Below are 22,512 nucleotides of genomic sequence, written 5' to 3'. Positions count from 1 at the left end.
TACAGCAAGCTACCCGGCAAGCTAAATGTATTTTTTCGTAGGCGGAAATCCGCGGACGTCGAGGTCCTTCTGGGGGGTCGCTGGGGGGGGCTGGGGTGCATTTGGGGCAATGCACGAATGTACTGCCGCCGGTGTGTGCCAGCTTCAATTACAACTAAAACAAAATTTGCTAATCTCCATGACGATTATTCGCACGGAGTCGGAGAGCCGCACTGGTGTGAAACAGCCATAAGACTTCTCTAAAAAGTCGAGAGTTGAGATGTTACAGGAAAACGTCCTTTTCTTGACCCTGCCTTGTAGGCATTATCACTCTGTCACATCAGCTTGTTTTGCTGATGGTGGTTGACGTGTGGTTACATCAGACAGTACATATGGTGGCCTGTTTTGGTTTCTAAATGACTCTATAGTAATCATCATCTCCCAGTGTCCAAGTGTGAGGAAATGTGTGGCATTTCCGCAAAGTCAGGTCAAAAATGTATGGCAAGCAAAAGGTGTTATGGCCTCTCTCAGATTACTTTCGGCTGACCTTTTAGCCGCTTTATGACAAAAATGCACCTGAAGGGCACATCACATATTTCAACGTCATCACCGTACGTCACACCTGCGCACATTTTCATTTCTCATCTCTCTCGTGTGCTCCGGCACAAGCGTCAGGCTCAAACTATCGATTGAAAACATTTCGCTGACCATAGAAGGTCATGTTGGGTTTGTTGGCGAGCGCACGAGGTGCTCTGCGTGACGTGGCATATTGTCGAGGCGTACAATAGATCCCCCGGTCGTCGTAGAGCAGCACCACATCACAGGCCAGCTGACGCTGAGAGCCTCTCTTCAGGGGGCTTGCGTCAGCCGCGAGGGGAGACGGGTGACGTCACTCATGGCCAGCTAAAAGCATCCCCGATGCCTCGTTATTGTCCTCGGCTGAGACAAGAGTCCAGGATATTTCAATGGCAGAAGCACAGGCACAATGGCCCAAAACCTAATTTAATTGTGAGTGAGTCTTTAAGAGCAGCATTCCACTGAGATGAAAGTATGCTGTGGCACTCTAAATCTCAGCACTTTGAACTTTAAAGCATTTTTGTAATTGAGTGTTTACTTGGTCTATGTATAAAAAAAAAAGCATTGAGGTTTTAGCCTCTTAGATTTCAGTTGTACTTTGCGGCCAGTGAGTTAGACTAGGCCTCATGTAAGGCCAGTGAGTTAGACTAGGCCTCATGTAAGGCCAGTGAGTTAGACTAGGCCTCATGTAAGGCCAGTGAGTTAGACTAGGCCTCATGTAAGGCCAGTGAGTTAGACTAGGCCTCATGTAAGGCCAGTGAGTTAGACTAGGCCTCATGTAAGGCCAGTGAGTTAGACTAGGCCTCATGTAAGGCGGTGGATGTAAGCTTCTGGAAAAGGGAAGATAAAGGAGGGAAAATCCCTCCTCTTTAAATCAACATGACTTCCTGTGGAGAGGATGGGCTGGACTTGCTCTAATTGTTGAATTATAGAAAATGGAAGTGAAAAATTAATGTGGGAGTTACACGTTAGACTTCTGGACAGCCGGCTGTAAAACGGCCTGGAAAATGAGGGGGGTTGGGTTGGTCCAAACATTTCTGAGGAGTGTGTAAGTGCTCTGTGACCCACATTCACGTTCCCTAAGGTAAGGGAAGTAGTGACACACACACACACACACACACATGAACACACAAACGCACACACAAACAGATGCTCTATCTGACACACTTATCCAGACATGCATATAAACAAATACACACACACACACACACACACACACACACACACACACACACACACACACACACACACACACACAGTACATACGCTCACATTGACTTACACACACACAGACAAATTCTCTCTCCCACTTGCAGACGTCATCTAATAAACCATCCACAGCTCCTTACAGTACACACACAGACACACAGTACACACACACACACACACACACACACACACACACACACACACACACACACACACACACACACGCAGACACACAGCAAGCTCGGGTGTTGACAGAGGAAGCTGCAGAAGTGATACTGAAAAGTATCACTGTTTGTAGTTCCTCGAATGGCCACTTGAGGCTGGCTCCAAAAGGGAGTAATTCCCCATGATAAAATGCCCATCTTTACAACAGGATTAAACATGTTTACAGCTTGGTTCAAAACACGGTTTTAATAATAATAATAATAATAATAATAATAATAATAACTTGGATTTATATAGTGCCTTTCAAGGAACCCAAGGACGCTTAACAATAAAGTGACACATAATGACAAACAAATAAAACAGAACAGAGTAGACTATAGGCCAAAGGCTTTGTTAAACAGGTGAGTCTTGAGGGTGTTCTTGAAAGTGTCCAGGGATGGGGCATTGCAGATCTCTGCAGGGAGAGAGTTCCAGAGGGTGGGGGCCGCCACACTGAAAGCTCTGTCCCCAAAGGTTGGCAGGCGGGTGTGGGGGATGGAGAGGAGACCAGGCGGGTGTGGGGGATGGAGAGGAGACCAGGCGGGTGTGGGGGATGGAGAGGAGACCAGGCGGGTGTGGGGGATGGAGAGGAGACCAGGCGGGTGTGGGGGATGGAGAGGAGACCAGACCAGGCGGGTGTGGGGGATGGAGAGGAGACCAGGCGGGTGTGGGGGTGGGGGTGGAGAGGAGACCAGGCGGGCGTGGGGGATGGAGAGGAGACCAGGCGGGTGTGGGGGGGGGGGGGGGGGGGTGGAGAGGAGACCAGGCGGGCGTGGGGGATGGAGAGGAGACCAGAGTCTGAAGACCTCAGATTCCGGGATGGGGTGTAGGGGTGGAGGAGGTTAGATAGGTTCTGGGGGGCAGAGCATGGAGGGATTTGTACGTGATGAGCAGGATTTTGTAGGTGATGTGGGACTTGACCGGGAGCCAGTGGAGATGGATGAGGGTGGGGGTGATGTGCTGCCAGGGCTTGGTGTGGGTCAGAACCCTGGCAGCTGAGTTCTGCACAAATTGAAGCCTGTCCAGGGCTTTGCTGGGTACCCCGAACAGGACCCCATTGCATTAATCCAGATGGTAGGTGATAAAGCCACGGATGAGGTTTATTATAACAACTGTACGGGGCTGAATTTGTATATAACTCACCTGTTAAGAGTAAAATCGATGATAGAAAAGACTATGATTTGGGCGCGATTGACAGGTCGCCTGTCCAGTGATCGCGCAGCTTGCAGATCACGGACCAGTAGCAGGCGGAGCTGTAGCTCTGGGAAACCCCTGGTCTTGTGCTGTCTCTTCAAAACGGGAGTCCAAAAAAAAACAATGGGTGACGTCATGCTGACTCTGTCCATATTTTTTAGACGGTTTACGACACGCACACATCCAGCATTCTGCAGGGCTGATGGGCGGGGCCGAGCATACACACACGTCCAGTATTCTGCAGGGCTGATAGGTGGGCCCAGCATACACACATGTCCAGTATTCTGCAGGGCTGATAGGTGGGCCCAGCATACACACATGTCCAGTATTCTGCAGGGCTGATAGGTGGGCCCAGCATACACACATGTCCAGTATTCTGCAGGGCTGATAGGCGGGCCCAGCATACACACATGTCCAGTATTCTGCAGGGCTGATGGGCGGGCCCAGCATACACACATGTCCAGCATTCTGCAGGGCTGATGGGCGGGCCCAGCATACACACATGTCCAGCATTCTGCAGGGCTGATAGGTGGGCCCAGCACATGCACATGTCCAGTATTCTGCAGGGCTGATAGGTGGGCCCAGCACATGCACATGTCCAGCATTCTGCAGGGCTGATAGGTGGGCCCAGCACATGCACATGTCCAGTATTCTGCAGGGCTGATGGGCGGGGCCCAGCATACACACATGTCCAGCATTCTGCAGGGCTGATGGGCGGGGCAGAGCACACGACACAATGCAATGAGACAAAAGGCTGATTGAGTCAGAAAGGTCAGAGCGGCTCAGATGGCCTTTTGAACCAGACGGGCCGGCCGGGGGTGTTTTGAAGAGCCAGGCCCCCCTCTGTGGTGCCTGGGCTCAGGGTAGACGCACCTCCCATCTCCGCTCCCTACAGCACCTCTCCTCTCTCCCCTTTGGTACTGTGTGTCAAAAAGATAGAGATGGAAGTAGTGAGTGTGACGTCACCCATAGACCATATTCACAGCGCGGCCATCTTGGAATGACGTCACCCACTGGTTGGGAAGGCAACGAGACTCTCATCCACATCCTTGTCTAAACATGGAGCAGTAGACCAGAGTTCTGTCACACCAATTTAGTTTGATCACATCGATAAATGGGCAGATGAATGTGTACAGGAGTCAGAAAAAGGGCTACAGCAACTGGATCGAGTCTTATATCCATGATATTCCAGGAAGCGCAGCCGATGGTCTAAATTGTAAACTGCAGTACACCCTCGCACCACTGAGCACCGAACCGATACATCCGGCGCTGTGGAGCAGTTGAACCCGAAATGACACAGCCGAAGAAGGCTGTGTTTGAGCTTAAACTTAGGCACTGCTGTAAGTGTAAACACGTTGATTTCTGCTGTAAAGTCAGGCATTTTAACATGGAGGTCAATGGGGAATGACTCACTTTTGCAGCCAGCCTCAAGTGGCCATTCGAGGAACTGCAGTTTTTTGTACTTCCGCATTGGCCTCAATGCAGCCAAACAAAACTGCCCCCTCAGTACAAAACAAAACAGCCAAGCCCACAGGATACCTCTGTTTGTTTGATGGTCGTCTTCCTGTCCAAAAAGCCACATCCCTCACTCTGTCTGTTGAACTTACAGTATCTCTCTCTCTCTCTCTCTCTCTCTCTCTGTCCTGCAGGTGTCAGCTGGAAAGAGTGTGTGTGCGTGTGTGTGTGTGTGTGTGTGAGAGAGAGAGAGAGTGTGTGTGTGTGCGCGTGTGTGTGTGTGCGTGCGTGTGTGTGTGTGTGTGTGTGTGTGTGTGTGTGCGCGCGCGAGCGTGTGTGTTTTCCCAGTCAGTATAGTTGAGCGGAGCGCGGCCTGAGCTCATCACCCAGGGACCATGAGCGAACTGGAACAGTTACGACAGGAAGCTGAGCAACTACGCAATCAGATCCGGGTACGGGAGCCTGTGTGTGTCTGTCTGTGTGTCTGTGTTTGTTTATGTTTGTGTCTGTGTGTATGAGTGTATGTGATGTCTGTGTGTGTGTATGAGTGTATGTGATGTCTGTGTGTGTGTGTGTGTGTGTGTGTGTGTGTGTGTGTGTCACTCTAAACCGTGACTCATGTCGTTTCAGATGAGGCTGTGACGTGCTTCAGCTTATCAGTCAATAGCCATTATCTGCGAGCAGTTGGATTCTGTGAATTAATCTATAAATGTCAGTCGTTGCTGTATGATTATGCTGCCATCACTGAGACACTCTGTCCTAGGGCTGGGCAATATATCGATATTATATCAATATCGTGATATGAGACTAGATATCGTCTTAGATTTTGGATATGATATATGGCATAAGTGTTGTGACTTTTCCTGGTTTTAAAGGCTGCATTACAGTAAAGTGATGTGTGATTTTCTGAACTTGCCAGACTGTTCTAGCTGTTCTATTATTTGCGTTTACCCACTTAGTCATTATATCCACATTGCTGATTATTTAGCAAAAATCTCATTGTGTAAATATTTTATGAAGAACCAATAGTCAGGGAAGGAAACCCTGTCTGCATTTTATTTTGATCAGTCTATTGCCATTCAGCCTAAAAATACAGAGATATGATTTAGGGTCCATGTCGCCCAGCCCTACTCTGTCCCTGTGATCACTCACTTGCGGCACGTTCTGAGCTGACACTTTCTGTAAGAGCAGTTTTGTCACAGGAAGTTGTTTATGTTTCAGGTTCTCTTTTTGCGTTATTATTGTGTTTGTTTGTTTGTTTGTTTGTGTGTGTGTATTAATTGCATATGCACATGGAGTTGAGCAGTGGTTGAATAATCCTCAATGCTGTCCAACATGATAAACTAGCTGATCAGTAATTGGTTGCTCTTGTGTTGCAGGATGCCAGGAAAGCCTGCAGTGACTCCACTCTGTCACAGGTAAGGGACTTCCACTTTACAATACATAGTCTCTCAGTAGCCAGCCGTAGTTGCATCTACGTCTGGACTCCGGAACACAACTCCACCCTCTCACAGCCTAAATACCATTAATAGCTTGTGGATTGATTTCCCCTGTTGTTGCTCATCGCTTTTTTGTCTCAACAAATGTGTTATGCATGCAAATACTTCTGATGAGTAAGGGGGGAGAACATGTTAGCAATCTAGCTTTTAGGTATTTTATTTTCCCTCAATTTTTGTATGTGGATGGATTATTAATTTCCCTTTATGCTCAAGTTCACATGCTCTGTTAATTAAGTTAAAAATATATAGGAAAATACTTCATCTTAGTCTCGCGTGTTGATTAGAGTTGTGATTAAAGGGTTGGGTGGGCCCCGGAAGATTTTCAGATTTCAAAGTGGGCCGTGGCATTCCTAAGTTTGGAAACCCCCATACATATATACACAAAATGACAACACATATGACTTTATAACATCACTATCAGCCAACACTGTAAGCTGTCCCAGTCAGAGTGATGTAGGGTCACTTGTGCGTCCGGTCTCCAGCCAAGCGGTGTGCATTTGTAGTGATAAGTGTGTGATGTGTGTGTGTTTGTGCTGATGTGTGTGTGTGTGTGTGTGTGTGTGTGTGTGTGTGTGTGTGTGTGTGTGTGTGTGTGTGTGTGTGTGTGTGTGTGTGTGTGTGTGTGTTTGTGGTGATGAGTGTGTGGCCCTCCTCATGTCTGGCCGCTGATGGTGTTTCCTGTGTTTTGGCAGATCACAGCTGGGCTCGACTCAGTGGGCCGGATACAGATGCGAACGCGACGCACTCTCAGGGGCCACCTGGCCAAGATCTATGCAATGCACTGGGGCAGTGACTCCAGGTAGGCTGGCTGAACTACTCATGTTTTAGGAGTAATTCTCTTCTTTTTCACTGTTGTAAACTCACAGCAGGCCTTCCAGAAGAGGGTCTTGCTGTTTTTCTGCTCTGTCTACCACCAGTTCATCTTCCACCCCTCAATTGTTGTCTTCTTCTTTTTTTACGATGCAGTTTTTTTGTTATTTTTTTTTTACGGATCAGTATCAGTCTGGACTCCTGGGTGAGAGTACTAGCCTTGACAGACAACTCCTTCAGCCAATCAGCATCATGTAATCCAATCCAAATCCACTCGGATGAATGGCAAAAACGTCTTTTCCGTCGAGAAACTCTGCTGGTGCATACTGTTCTGGTTAAATTGTTGTTCTTAAGTATATTTCTGCAATAACTGCACTTATGGCTGTTTACTCTACTAATGTTAACATTACCGCTCGTTTCTTCGGGAGCCAGTCATTACTGTTTTGGCCCGTTACGCCGTCGACTACGAGGCAGGTCCCTGATTGGCCAGTGGACTTTGTAATTTCTGGAAGACACTGGGGGCGGGCTGGAGGCCGGACTGATCCACGGAACGAAACAGAATCTGAGTTCACGTGATCAGGATGGTTTACCAGGCGAAGGAAACCGTGTGTCATGGAGGGCCCAGACTGTGCAGGTCTTCCTTCCAACCAAACACTGCACCAGAGGATTTCATCAGCCATAGAAGAACTAGTCAGTATACTCAGCTGCTGTAGTGATTGGTTAGAACCCCCTGGTTGCCCACCCCTGATCTAAGCAGTTCTCTTGGCATCAGCTCCAGGTATGACGATAGACAACCACACACTATGATTAGTCATGTTCTCCACACCACGATTGTTACTGATTTGGGTTTATAGACTGTTGCCAATGACGGCGGCGCTGCTGGAAATTCTGGGCCCCCTGACAAGATCTGATACTGGATTCTCCTCAGCCCGACGCACCTTACTAAGGGCCGTATTGCCTGTCAAGGGCCCGACTCCAGACCCATGGAAGCACCCGATTAGCAGCCCCCATGCCCCTGAGACCAGCAATGTTACTTACCACCACAGCTGTTAGAATCAGTGCAACAAGACTAGCAATGCCACTAACTGCACAATTCTGGAATATAACACATGGCTATTATCTGTGGGTGTGTTGTGTTAAAACTTGTAGGCTGGTAGCACAAGGAATAGGAACGTTACTAAAACCAGAAGTATTGCCAGAAAAGTATGGATTTGTACCACTATGACTACATGTACTGTAGTAATGTTAACAAACATGACGACTGTTACTTGTAGGCAGTGTGAGCAGGTGAAAAAGCGTTTTCCCTCTCCCTTTGATCAGAATTCAATGTCAGATGGGGATGCATTTCATGTTGTTAGGGGAGTTGTCACTCCTCTTCAAATGACCCATTGGTATTAATTTCAAGGTCTCTGCAATGCACCAGACCTCCGTCTCTGCTTACATTTTGGGCTTTTAGCGGCCGCTCTCATCCAGAACAGGTAGGAGATCAGTGTCTTGTTTTTTATTTTTTTATCAAGGACACTTTGTTAGGTCACATGAGTGTTGTAGGGCTGGGTATCAGCACTTGATACCTTAAGGTATCGACTTAAATAACTCAGTACCAAGTAGTATCAAAACCTACAATACCTGTATTCGATCCTTTTTGTACACAGATCTAGAAAAAAAAAGCTAGCGTTCATCGATTTAATGTGATGGCGTGTGATTGGCCCACTATGGCAGCAGCTACAACCCATACAGTCTGTGGTGGTGAAGTGGAGGATGTATGTGATGGAGGTGGCAGTTCAGTGTGCCGAAAAAGGATGTCAAATAAAGCACTCTATTGGTATCGGTATCACTTTAAGGGTACTGGTATCGTAATGCAGCTCTATAGGTCGCTCTGTCGGTCCACAAAATTTCCCCACCCTTTGGCCATGATAGTTTTTGCCCTAGGAGGCAAACATTTGGCATGATGTCAAGTGTGTGTGTGTGTGTGTGTGTGTGTGTGTGTGTGTGTGTGTGTGTGTGTCTGAAGGTGTGTGTTTGTGTTCATGCCAATTGGCTAAATGGGTGGGGGGATGGCAGAGGTAGTGTAGGGTGGGCTCACTGGGCTGCCCCTGCCATCCTGCATTTTGGAAATTGGCACAATATGTGCTCGCAGCTATTGTGAACTGGCACTAGTGTAAATGATACCCAGCCTTACTGTTGACAGATCGGTTGTTATCGGGCTCAAACGTGTCATTTTCCACTTCAATTCAGCCCCCCTTTATTATTAAGGGTAAATTACTTTGCAGCCTGGTGAATAAAAACAGACAAACTTTACATACGACAACCGAGGTCCACAACATGCAGAAAATCAAAGGCAACAGCAGCAAAATAACAACACACTGTTACTCTGTTGGCAGCTAAACAATAATATGACGACTACTACTACTAATAATAATCCACAATTATAATTCATAATATTGCTTTGTAGTGAAATTGAGCATTTTCTTTGTTACGCATGGGGTGTTTAACATTTACATTTTCAACATTTCGCTGACATTCTTATATACTCTGACTTGAATGAATGAATGAATGAATGAATAAGCAGTAGAATAACCTTAAATTGCTTAAATGTCTAGATCACCAGCATTACAATGAGTAAAAAGTCGTATATCAGTACCAGCAACTCACTGTCACTACAAACATTATATTGGGACACTAACTCAAGATGTAGGAGCACACGGCGACTCGCATCACCAGTGTTCAGATCTCTTTTGTCTGTGTTTAATATGTACTGTATGTGTCACTGTTGATCTTTCTCTCTGTCCATCTGTCTTTGTCTCTGTCTCTGTCTGTCTCCCAATGCACTGCACTGGGGCAGTGTCAGTGACGGCAGTCCCAGGTGTGGGGCTCAACACTATTACTACTACTATTTGTATTCTACTAAAATGACTAATACCACCATGAACAACTATCACTACTGCCACCTCCTCCACCACTACTACTACTACTACTGTTACTATAAGTACTGCCACTATTTTGCCCCCACCACTATGAGCACAATAATGACGTTTGCAAGGCACAGGCAGGCAGTCACCCTAGCTTATCGAAGACGCAGTTTGTAAGATTTAACACTTTAAAATATGTTGCCAGAAATCAAGCTTGAGCATGCAATCAAGTCCAGCAGGATAGTAAATTGTGGTTGAACACGTGGAGTTGTAAACTACTAGACCTACAAGCTAACTAAGTAACTAAACTTACAAACTGCTTCTTTATCTTCTTCTTTTGCTGCTGCTGTTGTTGGTGACGAGCACGCACAGATGATCGCTCAGATCATGTGCATTTTCCCCCATAGTATGTATGCATGCAGCATCACACTGAACCTCACCCACAGCCAGGAAACTGGAAGGTGAATTCAGCTGTCTTATGAACTCTTGTTGATTCTTAGAAAACGTAGAGGACACTCCTCCATCAAGTCTAAACTAATGAGGTCCAACTAATTAGGCTAGTGGTTCTCAACCCTTTTCATATCAAGGGCCGCTAATTTAGCCCCGGATCCCCCATTTGATAAGATTTTGTCTCTCAAACCCAAATTTTGCAGAAAATTCCATGACTACCATATTGTAGATAGAGAGATAACAGTGAAACCATCATCAAAACACTCATCCGTCTACATTCTCTGATGGTGTGACACTTCCTGTAAATGAAATAATTGTGACGTTTAACAATTCATCAGTTTGCTGGGGACCCCCCTCAAGGACCGCTGGCGGTCCCCGGACCCCACGTTGAGAACCACTGGATTAGGCATAGGCTATTCATTCCCAATTATTCTTATTGTTACCAAAACTGTGTGTGTGTGTGTGTGTGTGTGTGTGTGTGTGTGTGTGTGTGTGTGTGTGTGTGTGCGCGCGTGCGCGTGTGTGCCTAGCACCCTCTGCGTGACCCTGTGGGAGGCTAGTGTTTGTTTAGTATACAGCCGTTGACATTTGAGCGTGGTGGCTCAGGCTGGCGTGCCCCTTGATTGTAGCGCTGCACCGTCAAACCACTTCCTGTCCCCGGAGAGATGGAAACACCCAACCGAGGGAGGGATGTAGATATCTCTCTCCTCTCTGCTGCTCTCTCTCTCTCTGCATCTCCACTCTATCTCTCTCTCCCCCCCCCCGCCCCCATCAGCCCCTCACCCCTCTGTCCTGCCCCGCCCACCTCAGCCCCTCAACCCCTCTGTCCTGCCCCGCTCACCTCAGCCCCTCACCCCTCTGTCCTGCCCCGCCCACCTCAGCCCCTCAACCCCTCTGTCCTGCCCCGCTCACCTCAGCCCCTCACCCCTCTGTCCTGCCCCGCCCACCTCAGCCCCTCAACCCCTCTGTCCTGCCCCGCTCACCTCAGCCCCTCACCCCTCTGTCCTGCCCCGCCCCCCTCAGCCTCTCTCTCCTGTCTACCTCACCCCTCTGTCCTGCCCCGCCCACCTCAGTCCCTCACCCCTCTGTCCTGCCCCGCCCACCTCAGCCCCTCACCCCTCTGTCCTGCCCCGCCCCCCTCAGCCCCTCACTCCTCTGTCCTGCCCCGCCCACCTCAGCCTCTCTCTCCTGCTCTCGCCCCCCTCTGCTGTAGAGACTTCCACATAACTGGGGTCATGAATATTACATGCAGTAGTTCATATTCAAGGTGCCTTCCCTGGATGCCTGTGGCTGCTGCCCTGGAATGAGGAGGCTTCCACCAGGAGAGGGAAGAGAGGGGGGGAGGGGAGGAAAGAGATGGCGGGGACAGGGGAGGGAAGAGAGGGGGGAGAGGCGGGACAGGAGAGGGAAGAGAGGGGAGGACAGGGGGGAATAGAGGGGAGGACAGGGGAGGGAAGAGAGGGGAGGACAGGGGGGAATAGAGGGGAGGACAGGGGAGGGAAGAGAGGGGAGGACAGGGGAGGGAAGAGGGGAACAGGAGAGGGAAGAGGGGGGACAGGGGAGGGAAGAGAGTGGGACAGGAGAGGGAAGAGAGGGGGGACAGGAGAGGGAAATAGGGAGAAAGATAGAGCTGCAATGATTACTCGATTAATCGATTAGTCGATCGACAGAAAATTAATCGTCAAAAGAAAATGGATCACGTTTGTGTGACGGCTATTAGGGTATTGTTTGATATTGTGTGTTCTCCAATACAAATACTTATGAAAAAAAATCGCCAACTAATTTGATTAATGGTTTAGACTAATTTTTAAGAAAATAATACGGCAATTCTCTCATTCCAGCTTCTTAAATGTGAATATTTTCTGGTTTATTTAGTCTTCTATGACAGTAAAAACTGATTATCTTTGGGTTGTAGACTGGTGGTCACGACAAGAGAAGACATTTGAGGACGTTATCTTGGGCTTTGGGGGAAACGTGACCGTCATCTTTCACCATTTTGAGACATTTTATAAACCAAACAACTAATCGATTAGTCGAGAAACTAATCGACAGATTAATCGATAATGAAAATAATAGTTGCAGCCCTAGAGGAAGGCGTAGGGAGCTCACGCTGAGTTTGAAAGGCTTTTGGACGGAGCACCTTGTACTCATTCACTTCAACTGTAGGGTAGCCAGCTCCCATTGCTTTTCTTTTTTAGATGCATGTCATTTAGATGATGTCAGGTTTTGAAATGTCGTCGGTCTGGTCTCAACCTCCTGTCTCAACCTCCTGTCCTTTTCTGTTGGTCCAGGTTACTTGTCAGCGCCTCGCAAGATGGCAAGCTGATCATCTGGGACAGCTACACAACAAATAAGGTGAGAGGAACCATCGTCAGCCGCCGCAGACACCATTACATTACAAACCCATGTGAGAGGGTGAAAGCACTTAGCGTAACCTCATAGTCAATGAACCTCTGCTCTTAGTCGCGCTCTGATCCAGACTGCATTCACCCACTCTCCTCCGTGAGTTTAGGATTGAAAGGATGATTCAGCACATTGACATTGACTTTCAAGTGGTCCCTTTTTTAGTGTAAAGGCTGTAATTTTTGGCTTGAATGTTGGCTTGTTTTCCGCCAGCATGGAGAGCAAATGTAGTTTAGTTGACAATAATTGAAAAGCAATAGGACAAATACATCACAGACTTATTTCCATTGTGGTCCTTGATACCATAACAGCAAAGAATGGCATAAGCCCGGCGGCCAGTGAGGCAGCATCTAACAATAAACAAACCACAAAGCTAGAGATTATAACATAGCACACAGCTTTCAGTAATTACAATACATCCAATACAAATAAAACATCAACAACAGTACTACAAAATATTTTTTTTATTAGCAGGCTATCATTCCTATAATTTTTAAATAATCCAAAAGCCTTTTTCAAAGGTAACTTTTTCCAAATCACAGCTTCAACAAACCTGAACGGACATGTATTGTTTTTCGGTATTGAGTGTCCCTTTAAGTTGAACAATTCATCATTTTGCTGGGGGACCCCTTGGAAGCCCCTCAAGGACCCTTGGTGGTCCCCGGACCCTACGTTGAGAACCACTGCTCTATACCAGCCATTCCCAACCTGTGGGCCACGAAGGTATTGCAAGTGGGCCCCAAGATCATTTGCAAATCATTACAATCTTCATGGGGGAAAAAAACATAGTTATAATAATATAATTATAATAATTTTGTATGAGAATGCATTTCTCCATTGTTAAATGATACTGTTAATTTGTAATCAATTATTTATTTAGGCTATAACCCCTCACTTTTAGTTTCTGATTTCTGTGTGGTGCTGATGGACAGCTCCTTTTATCATGACATTAAAAAGTGGTCTGAGAATGCATTTGGCCTCCGTACTCTTTATGGTCAGAGGTGGTCCGTGAACATTTTTGAGATTTTCAAGTGGGCCTTGACTCAGAAAAGGTTGTGGACCGCTGCTCTATACCACCCAAACTCAAGAGTCCAAAACACTATATCCATTTAGGAAAAACAACAAATCATCACCTGAGGCTCATCCTTCAGTGTCTCCAAAATATAGAATATCTAATTTGCAAAGGTCATTTTAGCATCCGGGGATTTAACCATAATTGATTGTTATTGTTTTTATTTGTTTTTTGCTGTCAATGATTTAGTCAGAGAACAGGTGTCACCCTTTAGCTCATGCATGTATCTCATGTTGTATTGAAACCCTTTACTTACTGCACATGTATTGCGTTTGGTGGATGAATTGCCCCTGACTCCCTTCCTTCTCAGATGCATGCCATCCCCCTGCGTTCCTCCTGGGTGATGACGTGCGCCTACGCCCCCTCTGGGAACTATGTGGCCTGTGGCGGCCTGGACAACATCTGCTCCATCTACAGCCTGAAGACACGCGAGGGCAACGTGCGCGTCACCCGAGAGCTGCCCGGACACACAGGTAGGCAGAGGGCCCGCCCCCAAAATAATGGGATACAATTAGGGATGGGATGATTATCTTGTGATATGATTGGATACGCGATATGGTACGATTCGATACAGTCACATTATGATGTCATGAATAAAAGACAAATGTCAATGAGACAATTGTATTTAGCAATGGAACTGTCTTGCTAGAATGTAATGACAATTTAAAAAATGTCATTAAAGTGCTTATAATAAAAAAAAAAAATTAAGAACTTGTGAAATTGTAATGGGCAAGCATCTCAGTGTAGTGATTACTACAGCAGAATAAACTTAATATCACAATTACATTTTTTGCCCAGTGATATGTATTTACACATTTTTGTATTATGATAGATTTATTTTTTATTTATTGTCCCACCCCTAAATAAAATGGGCCTTCACTATAGGCCTTAATTGGAGCTAGCAGTTCAAAGTATTCCCTTTTTGTTATAACTGATAATTTTGTTAGATCTCCTTGTACTCTCTCTGTATAATCAGTATGTTCTTATTTCTGTAACTTCACCTTAATTTATCCCTGTGTAACATATCATTTATAATGAATAATATTATTATATTCCAGGGAAGCAAGCAAGCTGTTTTTCAGTTACATACACATTCACGGTGTGTAACAATGTCCTATAGTTGGCCACGAAGCAGTATGACCGTCAGAGTTGAGGGTTTAGTGGCTTGCTCATGGGCACTGTGGTAATATTTCTCAGCTGATGCTGAGCGTCTTTGTGTCTGCAGGTTATTTGTCCTGCTGTCGCTTCTTGGATGACAACCAGATAGTGACCAGCTCTGGAGACACCACCTGGTGAGTGAGCAGCTGGGCTGTTCAATTTAAAGTTCAGAGAAAATATTTAAAATAATTTAAAGACTTTTGTTGTTGTTGAATATTTAGGATTGCAATAATGGATAACATTTCATAGGTACAAAAATGTGTCTCTCTCACACACTACTGCTGTCCTTCAATGCACACATTCCCACTGTACCTATTGGTTATTACATTTACATAATAACTTGCCACCTTCTGCAATTTGGGGGAAACAGATTTGACACATACCTCACCATTACTTCCTGTGTTGCAGTGCGTTGTGGGACATAGAGACGGGCCAGCAGGCCACTAACTTCACTGGCCACACGGGGGACGTGATGAGCCTGTCCCTCAGCCCGGACTTTAAGACTTTTGTGTCAGGCGCCTGCGACGCCACCGCCAAGCTGTGGGACGTCCGAGACGGCATGTGCAGGCAGTCCTTCACCGGCCACGTGTCCGACATCAACGCTGTCAGCGTGAGTAGCGGGGCGAGATGGGAAGGGTGCAACGTAGGGCTGAACGATTTGGGGGAAATATCCAATTGCGATTTTTCTGATAGATATTGTGATTGTGATTTCATTTGCGATATATATAAACAGTAGATTACTACAGCTTTCACTACTGTTGCTCCGCGAGCTGACATCTTGGATTTTGAGGTCGGTGTTGGTGAGGGTCTGACTTTTGAAGTAGAAAACCCCAGTTCAAGTGAGAACCCAGGGGCGTTCCTGAACTTTGAACTGGTTAATTCCTAGTTCCCAGTGTGACTGGAACGCAGCATTAATTCTTATCTCTTCTATCTCTCTTCTCAGTTTTTCCCCAACGGGAACGCCTTCTGCACGGGCTCGGACGATGCCACGTGCCGTCTGTTCGACCTGCGGGCGGACCAGGAACTGATGATGTACAGCCACGACAACATCATCTGCGGCATCACTTCCGTGGCCTTCTCCAAGAGTGGCCGCCTGCTGCTGGCCGGCTATGATGACTTCAACTGCAACGTCTGGGACACGCTGAAGGCAGAGCGCGCAGGTCAGCCCCGCCCCCTGGGCTTTTCAGGATTTAGCCACCATCTTGGTTTGAAGAACGGTTTGGCTCGCTTGTGTAATTGGGGACCTACCATAACTTCTACACCATTAGATTACTCTTGTTAACTACATCGAGCACCGCTTAGACTGTCATTCATATTTAATTTAATGTCTATTTAACTTGGACTGTAATGTGAAGTAAACCTCAAAGATGCTTTGCTACAAGCAGAAATTGCAGGAGCTGCGATACGGTGTTGCAGGTTCCTCCTCACAGTGGTTTTCCTTGGTGGGGGTGTGTTCAGAGCATTTGCATTGTTGGGAACCCTTCTGCATTCTCAGCAGGTATCTCAGGGACACCAGCGTGTAGCCCCTGTACGCCTCGCCTGAGTGGGGCTGCGAAGATTAACCTTCGCATGCAGAAGGGTTACAAGTGCGAGCTCTGGTCAACCACAACCATCTTGAGCTGGTCTCAGCTGCCATGGCAGCTCCCTTGTGGCTTTCTTCAGATGTTTGGGTTCCAAGCCGACCTTCTGCAAGAAATAGCGCACTGATGTTGCTGGGAAACCATGCCATGGCAGCCGACTTCAATTGGGAATAAGGTTGCATGCCATCCTTTGAGAAGAGCCTCGTCAATCAGATCTTGGTACTTTCGCTTCCTTCAGTTGGTGAGAGATGGCTAGCCAGGGCACTGTGAGTTTGGCTACTACAATGTTTTTTGTGCTCCTGGATAGAAGAACCATGTCTGGTCGGAGTGAGGTTACCGCCACCTCCTCCGGAAAGACAAGTTTTCTCTTTAGGTCCAATTGCATCTCCCAGTCAGATGCTCGATGCAAAATGGATGGCAGGTTCTTGGCAGTTGTTCTTGCCCTACGAGTCGTATCCCCTTCCCTTTGGAAATTGACAGATTGGGGTGGAGATGCCTGATGTTTGTTTGCTTTGACCTTCTGTTGGTCCACCCAATTGGCAATTTCCATAAGGATATTGTTGTGCCTCCACCTGTATCGGCCTTCTTCTTGGGACCTCCAGTCAAGATGTGATTCAGTGTGGAAGGGGTTGCTCCACACTGCTTGCAGGATGCATCTTCTTCCTTGCCCCAGATCTTTAAGTTGTTTGGGGTTTCCAAGAGGTCAGCCACAGCACGCAGGAGGAAGCTCAGCTTGCCCTGGTCAGTACCCCAGAGCTCCTTCCAGAACAGTATCATATTTAATGCCTACTGAACTCCTTCTACTCATGTATATATTGTATATATTGGACTGCACTTGCAACGTTGTGATTGTCTTTTAGATATTTTTCCTGTCTTTATCTCTGAATATTGACATGACCGCTACGCTGCATACTTACTGACACTAAGACAAATTCCTCATTATGTAATCTTGCATATTGTGGGAATAAAAGTGATTCTGATTCTGATAAACGGTTCTAACTTCAGTGACTTTCTGAGTGATTAGTGACATTCAGGTGGATGACATCAATGTAGCTTCAAGTACTTTGAATGATTAGCAATAGATTTTTTTTTATTTTTTTATCGATACTTAGTAGTACCGACGTAATTGTGCCTAAATGTTTGGTACCCTGCCCTAATAAGCAATACAGTATTACATCTTGTGACTTAAAATGATTTCTTACATCATTCACCTGAGACAATTTGGCAATAATTTCAGCACCCATAGCAGTTTGGTTTCTGTCCCGGTGTTGTGCCAAAGTTTCTATTCCGAAGAATATGTGTTTCCTTGGTGGTGTGTCCTAGTTTTGTAGTCTGTGTCATTGTATTGCTGCTGTACACAGAAATGATTGAGGGGAAGGCTAATGTAATTATTAGCCTGACAATTCACTCATGGATGCTTGTGGTTTGAGATGATGATGAACGCTTTTATTTTTGTTATTTTAATTTTGTTTTACCTGTTGAAAAGCCGGACATACTGTAGGAAAACAATCCACAAACATTGTAATGGTTTTGACGTGTTCCTCCCCTGCTGTGAAATTGAGACAAAGACACACACTGCCAGGGAAAACGCATTTTTAGGGGAAACAGATTTTGGCACAACAGCCTTCCATGTTAGCCAGAAGACCAGCCTGCATAGAGAGGTGTGGGTGCAAAAACAGATCTGCCATATTTTATTAGTTACACTTTATATCCATGTTTTCTACATTACTTTCAGTTAGGGCTGCACGATTATGGTGAAAATGATAATCATGATTATTTTTTGATCAATATTGAGATCAGATTATTTAAAATTATTACTCTTTGACTTTGGGAACATCATGCATTTATTGAACTTAAAAAAAGAAGGAAAAAATAACACTGGATTTCTTTGAACTGTCATAAATTAACAAACGCGCCGAGTCGACTTTCTGTCCTCGACTTGAGCTGAAACTACACACACACCACAGTGTGTTTGGACTTTGGAGGAGGGGTGGAGCGCACCACTGCAAGGGAAAGGGGTGCGCTGGATTCACAACACGCAAGACAAAATGAGAGCAACTTTGCTAAACGGAATGCGGCAGGTTTTAGTTCAATTTTCTTGTTTTCATGATTGTGGGATGCCAAAAACTTGATCACGATTAATATTCATTCATTTAATTGCACAGCCTTACTTTCAGTTCATATTGGTATCAGGTGGGTTACATCCAGGGGATTCATCATTATGTGACTGCTCTGTGTCTGTCTGTTTGTGTACGTTCAGGTGTGCTGGCTGGCCACGACAACAGGGTGAGCTGCTTGGGCGTGACAGAAGACGGTATGGCCGTAGCCACCGGCTCCTGGGACAGTTTCCTCCGGATCTGGAACTAAACCAACGCCCTCCCTCTGCTCTGAGACTCCGCCCCTCCCCACCTGACCCTACGCATCCCAGCCCCTCCCTCTGTTCTGAGACCCCACCCATCCAACCACCACCCATCCCTGGTCTACCCCCACCTGACCCGACGCATCCCAGCTCCTCCGTCTTCTCCACCCAATCTGCTGGGCTGGACCTGAGGGGTGAACACAGTCGACCCAAATGTAACTCACCCCCGGTTCTCCTCCTCTCCACCGGCGACCTGCCCACCTGTGAGAAAGTACCAACTCTTTCTACCTTTCCAAGTGACGTCTTTTTTACCCAGCTATTCAACAACAACAACAACAACAACAAGAGCTTTCCAGTAGAGTTGTCCAATTAAAAAAAGGTAAAAGATGAGTTATGAAAAATAGAAGGAAACAAAAAAGAAATCAATTTCACCCCTTCCTCGAATCCTAGGTTAGGGGGTGATAAAGAGCGCATGTTACCATGGTTACCACCAAACTAGAGGACAGTCTGTGTAATATGTAAATGTATATATAAATACAGTATATATGTATAGCATTATGTGTGTATATATGCATCATATATGCATATATAATGTGTATGTATATATTTTTGTAGTTTATTTCCCACCTTGAGTTTTTTTTTAATGATTTGGAGGGTTTTGTTTTATGTTTTGTTTCAAATGTACATAATATTCACATTACTACACAAGGTAATAACCAGACCTGGGTCAAGTAGTCATTGCAAATACTAATTCTTACTTGGGTACCAGCTGGGTGGGTCTGTCACTCAAATGGGATAAAGCGCATTTAAAAAAGGTATTTGCAAAATACTGTTTGGCCCGGCTTTGGGTAACACATTCTCTGGATTTTAATCTCACTTTCCTCTCACTTTCCTCGTGTGTGTGTGTGTGTGTGTGTGCGCTACAGGCACTGGGCATACACGCATCCTGTACTGTAACTAAAGAATGTTGTATACATGTGAATTATGGCTGTGATGGTGATATTATACATTTTTTTTTTATATATATATACTTTTACATAACCCATTCCTTGCCACAATCTGCAGTTTTCTTGTCAAAGGAACCTGTCACTCTGTTGTGGCTGTGTATAGAGAAAGCTTCAAACGGAGGCTTTGCTGCATAACGCCCTCCCGTCTGCATCTCCAATCCACACTTTCCCTTTCCAGTTGAGACTTGACCACCTGACACCAGGCAATTTTGGACGCAACCTGATCTCCTGTGAGCCTGTCCCAGCGCTCCGTCATGATGCGAGGACGTTAAAGGAGCGTGAAAAGACCGCAGTGACTGTCAGTCGCTTCTAAGGACCTGTCAGTGCTCGCCATGTTGTTATTTTCTCTCTTTTTTTCAATGAAGGATATGCGAGTCCTTCTTTTCTTGCCACCTGAGTGACCGCTGAGTGACCGCATGGAACTGAAAACGTGTTCAGCCACTCCAAAATCACACCAGTGCCGCCACGAGCCTGGACAAAGAAGAAAAATATCTCTTTTTAAAGGGTTTATCCGTATTTAACACTTTCAGTGATTTCTGTTTCTTTACTCACCAAAAACATGCTATATAAACAGTTAAGTATTGCTAGCAAAGAAAGTACACTTGGTAGACAGAAATGTACACTTACTAGAGAGCTAGAAACACACTCACAAACTGTAGTACAAATGTAAAGTGACGAGCACATGTGACTTATTTACCCATAGAGGTGGTTCTCTCCGATGATTTTGACATTTTCTCATCAGACATCTTCCATTGATGTGTTCCTGGAAAGACTTAATTTGAATGAAAACACGCATGTGTGTGTGTGTGTGTTGGACCTATCCATCAGCTGTTTCAGGTGCCTATCTCCCATACACACATTTGACCCACGCAGTTGGGTGGCATTGGGAGGGTTTGTGCTCTGAGATGCGGCACTATATTGTTCTACATTCTGCCTTACGATACGGTTCATAAGTAGGTCATATACGAGCATCGACTACAGCAATGTTTTACTCTTACTATTCCGCTTGTCACGCTGATCCATAGACGGATTGCAAAGTCGACATTTATTTTCCTTTTTTTTCCCAAAACAAGAAGCACATAGCATTTCCAATACTAGTGAACACTAAACGCATGCTTAAAATCCAACACCGTGACCACATGCACCTCTGTGTGGCAAGCGCTCTGTCTTTTTTTAATAATATGACTGCTTTCTACTAGCCTACTACCGTACAGTTTGTAGTATTTATTAAGGTTCAGTCAATTAGCAATGAAACCCCTCTTTGGCATACCGTGATTCTAGTGCCCGTTGATTATTGTTTTCTGTATGTTTTAGCTGCTTCTACCTGGCTTCGCATTAATCAATCCATTTTTGAGAGAGAATGTTAAAGATAACGGTTGTTTTTAGCCTGAGAACATCCTTGAGGTGCCTAGGATGTGATATGTGTTGCATATCAGTGTTGGGGGTGTGTGTGGGGGGGGAGGGGGACTTGCTGATGTGTGGATAACATATAGAACTAAGTGTTACTTTCTCATTTGTGCCAATGTTATCCACTGACCCTGAGCTGTGAACTGAAAACTAGTATAGTCAACGTGACAAAACATGTTTGCTGGCTTTACCTAAGTGTCAGCCCTTTCTGTCAAATAAGATCCCATCAGTCTTTCACTTGGTACCTAATCTTCTGCCTGATGAAAACATGGACTGCCTATTAAAAGATGGGTGTTGTACCCCAAAATTCTATTATGAGGTTACACTGACCGTGAGGTTCAGCATGCTGCTATCTCCTGGCTCTGTGTGGAAAGGCAGCAGTATTAGCAGCTGGAACCTGGAATTAATAGTAACCACACTTGCAGTTCACTCATCTTAATCATGCAGTAGTCTCATTAATTAAAAGAAAAGGTGCTCAACCTCTTTGAATTCCGCCATACCATTGTATTTAACCTACAGTCGTCTCCAGTTCATTGCATTCATGAAACAACTGACTTAAGAGCCCTCCAGCCGGCATACAAAATGTCAAATTTTAACAACTCTCCACAGTAGTAAATCCATTGTTGCTTGTTCCGCAGACTTTCTGGCCAGCAATGAAATTTGCAGCCATAAGATTAGATTGTCACCCACAGTTTTACATCAAAGAGCTGATGAGACGTCAAGGCAGTATTTTGAGAATTTGTGTTTGCACTTCCCTCCCAACTCGTTTCTGAATACAGAAGAATCGTTCAGTTTTGCGATAAACATTCAATAGTAGGAGGAGGGGGGGCGGAATCCAATGAGACCTCATTGGCTGAATTAGTGTTACAACACGCGACCACCATCACCACACCATCACAAAATAATGCACTGCCCTTTGGCTCGACAACCTACTTTATTCTGACAGTCTGATTTCTTTGATTTCCTTTTATTTATTGTTTTGTGTTTTAAGCCAGTGAAGACCAGGGACTTGGTGCCATGATAATTCTCTTACAGTGCTATTGTGTGAAATTATAATCACTTGTTATGGAATAATTTTTATAGTCTTTTTCACACCAATTTGTTTTCCTTTTTTTTCCTTTTGTATTTGTACAGTGGCTTGGTGATACTGATATGTTGCCATGAGTTGATATTGTAACCAATAAAAAAAGCTTTTAACCAAGAGTACCTATCCTGGCAGATTCTTTTAGCTTGAAAAATGA

At 45.6% G+C, this 22,512-nt stretch overlaps 1 protein-coding gene across 1 annotated transcript in view; it reads left to right on the top strand.

Moving 5' to 3' along the window:
• LOC310786921 (guanine nucleotide-binding protein subunit beta-4) overlaps positions 1 to 22,474 on the top strand; it is a 28,474-nt gene extending 6,000 nt beyond the window's left edge. The window contains exons 2-10 of the mRNA XM_083648259.1: positions 4,812 to 5,069; positions 5,997 to 6,035; positions 6,809 to 6,915; positions 12,577 to 12,640; positions 14,071 to 14,233; positions 14,986 to 15,052; positions 15,327 to 15,528; positions 15,862 to 16,078; positions 18,759 to 22,474. Coding sequence (XP_083504385.1) covers positions 5,013 to 5,069; positions 5,997 to 6,035; positions 6,809 to 6,915; positions 12,577 to 12,640; positions 14,071 to 14,233; positions 14,986 to 15,052; positions 15,327 to 15,528; positions 15,862 to 16,078; positions 18,759 to 18,865 — 1,023 coding nt within the window. The 5' untranslated portion in view covers positions 4,812 to 5,012 and the 3' untranslated portion in view covers positions 18,866 to 22,474. The remainder of the gene's footprint in view (positions 1 to 4,811; positions 5,070 to 5,996; positions 6,036 to 6,808; positions 6,916 to 12,576; positions 12,641 to 14,070; positions 14,234 to 14,985; positions 15,053 to 15,326; positions 15,529 to 15,861; positions 16,079 to 18,758) is intronic.
• Positions 22,475 to 22,512: the final 38 nt, after the last annotated feature.

Source organism: Poromitra crassiceps (assembly GCF_964638095.1).
Source record: "Poromitra crassiceps genome assembly, chromosome: 12".
NCBI lineage: Eukaryota > Metazoa > Chordata > Actinopteri > Beryciformes > Melamphaidae > Poromitra > Poromitra crassiceps.
The sequence above is the reverse complement of the archived record's forward strand: the minus strand, read 5'-3'. Positions and strand labels throughout refer to the sequence as shown.